At 50.9% G+C, this 8383-nt stretch overlaps 1 protein-coding gene across 1 annotated transcript in view; it reads left to right on the plus strand.

Annotated features, from left to right (window-relative positions):
• Positions 1-5575, plus strand: part of CD300LB (CD300 molecule like family member b) — a 9211-nt gene extending 3636 nt beyond the window's left edge. Inside the window, exons 2-4 of the mRNA XM_012802819.2 lie at positions 1810-2139; positions 3927-4023; positions 4702-5575. Of these exons, the coding sequence (XP_012658273.1) occupies positions 1810-2139; positions 3927-4023; positions 4702-4807 (533 nt within the window). The 3' untranslated portion in view covers positions 4808-5575. The remainder of the gene's footprint in view (positions 1-1809; positions 2140-3926; positions 4024-4701) is intronic.
• Positions 5576-8383: the final 2808 nt, after the last annotated feature.

An 8383-nucleotide genomic window follows, 5' to 3' on the forward strand; every position in this document is an offset into this window, starting at 1 on the left:
TGGAGTTCAACGATTATGTCCCAAGGTCATGATGACCTGCTTCTTTTCAAAAACAGCTGCTAAATTTATTTGTGCCTACCATGAACCAGACACTGATCAAGACACTGGGGCGGGGAGTGGGAAAAAGAGAGAGAGAAAATAAACACAAAATCTCTGCTCTTCTGTGACTGTCCTAGCAAAGGAGACAGAAAAAGAGAGATGCGGCAGGAAGGAGCTGCTCTGGTTTGATGGTGGAATGCTGTCTGAGTTTCCTGTGGCTTGCTGTGACAAGTCACCCAAACTCCATGGCTTAGAATAGCACAGATTTGTTATTTTACTGTTCTGAAGCTCTGAAGTCTGAAATGATCTAATTGGCTAAAACCAAGACATAGACAGGGCTGTGTTCCTTCCTCAGGCTGTAGGGGAGAATCTGCCTTGTCTTTGCCAGCTCTGGGAAGCCACCTGCTCTCCTGGGCTCGCTGCCCCACCCTCCACATGCACGGCAGGCAGCAGAGCATCATCAAAGCTCACTTTCCTTTAGCCTCTCTCGTTTGTCAGACCCATGGGGGTGGTCCAGGATAATCTCCTTGTCTTAAGATCCTTAACTTCATCACATCTGCGGAATCTCTTCTGCCTTGGAAGGGGACATACTCTTGGGTTCTCAGTATTAGGATGTCAACATCTGTGGGAGTAGATTAATCTGCCATCCACCAAGGCGAATCTTAGGTAAATGAAAATCACATCAGGAAGCAGGCCTAAGGGGTGAGAAGGTGGCACCTGCCCAGTGCCTACTCCCTACAGAGACCCCTTGCCTAAGCCTGAGCCTCTGGGATCAACAGACAGTCAAGACAGTCTTTCATGTGATGAAGGGACCAGTGGTCATTGCTGGGAAAAGAGCCTATCTCAAAGTAGTCCGCTCAACTGGAGTCAACAACAGAACCACAGGAAACCCCTTGTACTTACCCTCATCTCTAACCTGTTCAGCTGTTATCAGGCCTTTGCTACGCTGTCCATGTGGAGTCCCCGACTAGAGAGAGAACACTGAGGCTGAGCAGGTTGAGGGTGGGAGAGGCAGAGCCTCCAGGTCTGTTAGGGCTGAATTTGGGGTAGAGATGGGCAGTGTGTTTTTGTCAATAGTGGGCTAAGGGCAGAATCTGAGCTACAAATATGGGTTTGGGACTCACAGGATATAGGCAGCTATTGAAACCATGGAAGTGCAGGGAATCCCTCTGCAGAGGTATATAAGTGGGGACAAGAGGGAGACTGGAGGGAGAACTGAAGTGACCCCTGCAGTGGGCTGGCACCGACTCCTACACACTCAAAGAACTGATGTGGGACATCTCTTCCCACCTCTGTGTCCAGCAACATACATGGGGAGCCTGACATCTGCCATACTGGCAGTATTTACACTACAGAAATCAGCAGATGTCACAAACCACAGATTTCTTTTTCCTGAGAGAGCTGGTTGTGAAGTGTATACCAACATAGCACTGGTTACACCAAAAAATAAGGAGAAAGGAAGAGCAGACTTGGCTGAGAGCTCAGAGACAGAGTAGTTGAAGAAAGAGATCAGAGGATAACAGCATTGAGAGGACAAGGAAAGGGGTGACAGGAACCAGGGTGTCACATGCTGTAAGCAGGCCTGGGCAGAAGGAGATGGAAAAGGCCTGGATGTTGCCACTGAGGATGCTAAAGTAGGCCAGGCTGAGGGGGAGGTGGGTAGAGGCATGTGTCAGGGCTGGCTGGGGAGGTCTGGGACCCTCGTCCAGTCCCTGTACATCAGTCTGGCTCCAGGTGGTGGGAACTGTATCTTGGCATTCTGTTTTCCAGGTAGTCTCTCTATCCAAGCCCCAGAGTTTGTGAGGGCCCCAGAAAGGGGTGTGGTGGTGGTGCAGTGTCGCTATGACCAAGGATGGGAGACCCATGAAAAGTGGTGGTGTCGAGGGGTGATATGGCATTCGTGCAAGATCCTCATTCAAACCAGAGGGTCAGAGCAAGAGGTGAAGAGTGACCGTGTGTCCATCAGGGACAGTTGGACAGACCGCACCTTCACCGTGACCATGAAGGGGCTCAGGCAAGGTGACGCAGACACTTACTGGTGTGGGATCAAGAAAATTGGAACCGACCTTGGCACCCAAGTTAAAGTGATCATCGACCCAGGTAAGAACTTTCTCATCTCCATTAGGGACTCAAGTGCTCAAGACTGAACAAGTCAGGGCTCTGACCCCCTCCTCCTCAAGGGCTGAAAAGAAGTGACTGAGAGTCTGAAAGGCAGACAAACAGATGGACAGATGGATGGGAAGGAAGTGAGAGCAGCTCTCTGCCCCAGTCCCTGAGGTCTCTCCAAGGGACCCAGACAATGCACAGCTTGGCGGGGCTTGAGCTGGGATGACGGGGCACATGACTCTGCCTTGGTGGCCTGTGGCTCAGCCCTGCTCTCCAGAGGTTGAACAGCCTCACATTCTCTCATCATAGCCCAGGGTGGGCCTGAGACCCCCACAAGGATCTGGGATGTCCCTCTAGGAAGTGGTCAGTCTTCTGGTCCTATCATTAGGTGAGGAGGAGAGGACGTAGGGCAGCCCAGAGGGTCTCAGTGATAAGATCCAGGAATTTGGCCAACCAAAAATGGCTTGGGGCATTTTATAGGACCCCTTCTCTATGAGTCCCCAGCCACCACCTCCTCTCCCTTCTCTGGCTACCCAAGAGACACCGAGGGGTGAAAAAGACCCCAAGGAAGCACATGGATGACAGCAGACGCTTTAAAGAGGAAGGAAGGCTTTGACCACTGGGTCAACTTCAGGGAACTCTCTGCTGCCCTGGCATCTCCTCTGTGACTCAGACCACACAGATGGACTCTGGCGTCTCCCTGCTGATGTTGGGGGAATCTGAGACACAGAATTTCTCTGCTTCTGCCCACACGTGTGTGCCTAGTCCCTCCTCTGCCCTGCACCCCCACTGGAACATCATACAGAGGTGTATATCTGCTTTAGAACAAGTATCATGAGGAGTGGGACCAAAGAGGGACTCAGGGCCTGCCACTGGGCCAAGTGGAGTCTGGAAAGTGTTGCCTAGGCAAGCCTTCCTCAGGGCTGCCATGTAGGGGGAGTCCAGAAGGTCTGTGGGGACAGAGAATGGATTAAGACCCAGGCAAGGGACAGAGAGGCTGAAAACCATGGCTAGTGTGGAACTTTAGGGATAGAGGCATTTCAAAGTTTTTGGTGGCAGCATCCATGGGGCCCTCAGCCTGTGGGATGACTACAGGGGAGTGATTATGCCTGGAATGACCCAGAGCTCAGGCTAGAGCTATCCAGTGTGCCCAAAGCATGGGACCTCTGAGAAGAGAGTTTGCCAAGCTGACATGGAAGATCACTGGCATGTCTCCAGCGTTCAGTGCCAGGCTAGTCTCAGGAACCCATGACCAGGCTGTCCATCACAGATAATTGCCCACATACTTTCTCATAAAAATATTTTATTTTTCACCATCATTGTTTACCATTTAACCAGAATGTGCCCTCTTAATGACCAGCGTTCTGGAGCCCCCTCCCTTGCCACTCCAATAACTAGATGCCCCATTACCACAAATTTTTGTCTTTGAGCTCTGCTCAGGCACTACTCAAGTGGAAAGGAACAGAGATTTTTTTTTTAATCCCTCCAACCACTTACAGGGGTATGTGGAAAGAGAATCTGAAAAGATGTATCTCTGTCGTCCAGAATAACTATAGTGTTTACTCCCACTTAATTTTGATATCTTCTTGTCACATTCTGAAAATGATAGAAAAAATGACTGTGTTGTGATTCAGATGACTCAATAGAAGCCTGAGGGAAGCTTCCTACCCTAGGGGAGGAAGGGTCTTCTAGTGAGAGCTGGCAGGGCGGGGGTGGCTTAGGGGCCCTGCACCAACCCCCAACTGAGCCAATAACCTGCAACTGACTTTGCCTGTGTCTAGTGAGAATGGCTCCCTCTACAGCAAGCTTCTCTTCCAAACCATTTGTCATGCCACCTGTCAACATAAATACAGGGATGTCCTCTGGCTCCAATAAGAGGTGAGTCATTTGGTCCTTTCTCCTGACTCTACCTGGGGACCCTTCTTTGGGGAAGCCAAGCTTGGGAGCTCCTTCTGCCCATGTCTATCGATGAATGCCAGTGGCTGATATAGTCAAAATCAAGGCCCCAATCCCCCTCTGCCTTACTCCCGCATCCATTACTCCACACCCACCATTGTCCCATTCTAGCTCTCACCAGAAAACTGCTCTGCAGAGCTCTTCTCTATGAGCACCACCCACCCATTCAACTGGCCAATAAAAAAGCATCGGTGGCCTTGTGGGTGTCAAGAGGAGATAAGATCCCAATCTCCATTGTGTGAGACACCAAAAGACACAGCACAGGGAGCGTGATTTACCAACCTGGGGCTAGCATTAGTAGGAACAGAGTCAGGAAAACACAAAAACAGGTCACCTGTATTTGGTGACCTCCAGGTCCTTCTAGTGGGCTGAGATGTCCTTTGGGCAAAGGGGAGTGCCAGAAGGTAAAATTAGAAAAGAAGACAGGCCCAGTGCAAAACAGCTGAGCCCTTGTGGTTGAACTATGGACGGGGTTCCTGGGGGTCTCCAGAGTGAGGCTGCTGGGCCTGGGGTCACGGGCTTTGCTGAGCTGGCAAATGGCTTATAGGGTCAGGGGATGAGTAGTGGGCCCAAGGATCTGACCAGTGTCACCTGTCACAGGACCTACTACCTGCTCCTGGCATTTGTGAAGGTACCCATCTTGCTCATCTTGGCTGGTGCTGTTCTCTGGTTGAAGGAGTCTCAGAGAGTCCCTCAGGAGCTGTAGGAACACCTATCTGGATGAACTTGATCAAAGACACAGCCCCTTAGACGAAAGGATCAGCAGAGGAGGCCTGGGCTGTGGAAGAGACACCTCTAAGGCCTCAGGATGCAGTGACCGAGGCTAGGGCCGTGGGCACTGTCCCCCGGCCTTGGGGACTGGTGGGTACCTCTAGGCTTTGCAGAACTCAGGGACACAGCTCAGGCCCTTCTGAGCCATCATTGCCTCCTGCGGTGCCAGCACCTTGTTCTCTTGGTCAGGAGCTATTGGGGTGGAATCCTACCCACAGTGTCCTCCCTCATGTCATGACTTGGGCACAGAGCCTGGGACTGAAGGACAAAGAGACAGAGAAAGACTCACTCAGCCCTCCACTGTCTTCATTCCTGACACCAGTTCAGCACTGTCTTTGCCTGAGTGCCCGATACATATGTTTTTTAGAAATCTCTTTCTCTTAAGCTTGGGTTTTGGTGACTCATGCTCATGAGAACCCTGACTAACGTGCCCCTCAACACAAGGAGGGCAATTCTGTGTTGAGTTCCTGGTTCTGCGGCTCAAGAGACTGGATGTCCCCTCTGCCCAGGGAGGACACAGCTCTGAGTCTGCAGGGCTGAAGAATGATGGGAGCCTCCCTGACCCCACAGCTCCCAGGAGCCACTGCTTTTCTGGGGGCTGCAGCTTGGGGGTCTCCTCAGCACAGGTGCTTGAGACTTCCCCCCAAACAACTCACTGAGGCTCAAGAATTACCTCAAGACAGGGGATGGCGGTAATAAAAACTATCTCAAGGAAATGATGTTATTAAAAAATGACAATAAAAACTGCGTGAGGAAAATAATGTTGTCTCTTTCAAATGCCTTAGGCACAGGAAGGAAACCCTTGAAGAGGGTCACATCATGCCGTATGGGTTGGGGGTCCTCACACCAAAGGGATTTTCATGTCTCACGAGGAGAAATAGCCCTGTTTGAGATCTTCTTCCACCCCCCACCCACTGCGCACACATACCTCCGGAATGTCTCCCCACGAACACCCCCGAGGACTTGTTCTCTGCTCTTTGTCCTAATGGGTGGGCCCTGATTCTCACCAGGGATACAGAACAGGGGATGCCCTGGTGTCCCACACGGTACCTGGAGTCTCCCGTCAGCACTGGGATTCCATGCTCCCCTCTTGATGCCCTGCAGCCAAAGAGAGACTTCCTCTGACTTTGAACTTAGTTAAGCACTCTGGCCAGTGGTGGCCCTGGAAATTCCACAGTGCCCAGAGGGGGCAGAGTTCTGCCGGGGCCGAGGCCCATAGTCCACCAGCTCCATGGGCACTGACCTGGTAAACCCTTCCCTGGATCTGTCCCGACTCAGGGGTGACACTGCAGCTCTGTGGGAGAGGGACCAGGCGCCCAGCCTGCTGGACTCAGCGGGATAAGGGGCCACTGGCGATTATCAGCATGTGTTCCGTGTTTCCCCGCTGTTTCTTAATATTAATATTCATTGAGTCCCCTGTTCTCTTTGGAATCAGTGTGACTGGGTTGCTAGGACCCCATCACAGAACTCCCTGGAGAAGAGGAGGCCCCTCTTGTCCGTCTCTCCTGAGTATCACCACACGCACATCCTACTATCCTCCCAGAAGTGTTTCTGGAAATACCCATTGGGTTCCAGTGAAAGCTGACAAGCAAATCTCAGAGTATGTCCACTCCCTGCAGCAGAGGAGCAAGGTGGAAAGTCAGTAAGTTAGCCCGTAAATAAGCCACAGGAGCTGGGATTGCGTTTTCTTGCAAGTGTTTCTATTAAGAGCTGGAAGCAGAGGCTTGTGCCCTTAAATAACTGGGCGCAGTAGGCTTCCTCACACGCTGCTTGTAGCATGTTTCAAAGCCAGGAGTTAGTGGGAGTGCAGAAGGGCAGAGGACAGGTGTGGGCTGCTCTTTGAAGAGGAAAGCACAACTTCCCCCTTCACCATGGGGTCCCAGGCCTAGGCCTTTATTTCTGAGCAACTGTCCAACCACAGAGGAAGTTCAGAGCCCAGGGCACTGACGGAGGGAGGGAGGGAGAGGCGGCAGGAAGGGGACAGCGAGGGAAAGGCCCCTCACCAGGGCCTGGGACGTGGGTTCTTTTTCCTTTTTCTTCTTCTTCTTTTTAATTGTGGTTAAAAAACAAAGCAAAGCAAAAACACGCAACGTAACATCTGCCCTCTTAACAAACTTACAAGTGTGCCTCAGAATTCTGTTAATTAGATGCCCCTGTTGTACAGCGGCTATCTGGACGTTTCTCATCTTGCATGACCAAAACCCACGCCCACTGAATAGCGGCTCCCCGGCCCCCACCCTGGCCCTCACTACTGGACCTCTTTCCTCTGTGAGTCCGACCACTCCGTGTAAGTGGCAGCATGCGGGGTCTGTTCTTCTGGGACTGGCTTGTTTCACTTAGCATAAGGTCCTCGAGACCCACCCATGTTGTAGAACACGGCAGGGTTTCCTTCTTTTTAAAGCGGAATAATATTCCATCGCAAGGTAAAGGAAACGTGGTATAGAACACGATGGACGGCTATTCAGCCACAAAGTAAGAAAGAAATTCTGTCATTTGCAGCAACGCAGACGGACCTGGGGGACGTTATGTTAAGTAAAGCAGGCTCAGCAACAGGGATCGCATCTTTCGCTTCTACGTGAGAGCTACGGGAGTTGGCCTCCCAGGAGAGGTAGCGCAGGTGTTGTGTTGCGAGAGGTGGAAGGGGAATAAGGAACAGATACGAAAGTGCTGAGGGGGAGTGCATTCTAGCGTTCCATAGCACCCTGGGGACTGTCGTGAACCACAACTTACCACACACTTTCAAGTAGTAGGAAGAGAGGATTGTGAATGTTCTCAACACAAAGGAAAGATCCATGTCTGAGGTGATCGATAGCCCAGTTACCCTGTTTGATCATCATACCTTGTATACATGTATTGAAATCTCACACTGTACCCGTGTGTACAATTGTTATGTCAATTAAAAATGATAATTAAGGCTTGACGCCTGTAGCCCAGTGGTTACGGTGCCAGCCACACACATCCAGGCTGGTGGGTTTGAACCCAGCCCAGGCCAGCTAAACAACAATGACAACTGCAACAAAAAAATAGCCAGGCGTCATGGTGAGCACCTGTAGTTCCAGCTGCTCAGGAGGCTGAGGCAAGAGAATCGCTTAAGCCCAAGAATTTGAGGTTGCTGTGAGCTGTGATGCCACAGCACTCTACCAAAGGTGACATAGTGAGACTCTGTCTCAAATAAATAAATAAATAATAATAATAATGAAGGCCATGCAAGGTGTCTTACATCTATAATGCTCGCATTCTGAGAGGCCAAGTTGCCTTCCTTTATCTCAGGAGTTCGAGACCAGCCTGAACAAGAGCGAGACCTCATCTCTACTAAAAATAGAAAAATTAGCCAGGTGTGGTGGTGGGTGCCTCTAGTCCCAACTGCTTGGGAGGCTGAGGCAGGAGGATCACTTGAACCCAGAAATTTGAGGTTGCTGTGAGCTAGATTGATGCCATAGCACTCTAGCCTAGGCAACAGAGTAAGACTCTGTTTCAAAAAATAATTAATTAATTTGGGGAATGCTCCAAC

This window comes from Otolemur garnettii, unplaced genomic scaffold, assembly GCF_000181295.1.
Source record: "Otolemur garnettii isolate 467f Iridium unplaced genomic scaffold, OtoGar3 scaffold00018, whole genome shotgun sequence".
Taxonomy (NCBI): domain Eukaryota; kingdom Metazoa; phylum Chordata; class Mammalia; order Primates; family Galagidae; genus Otolemur; species Otolemur garnettii.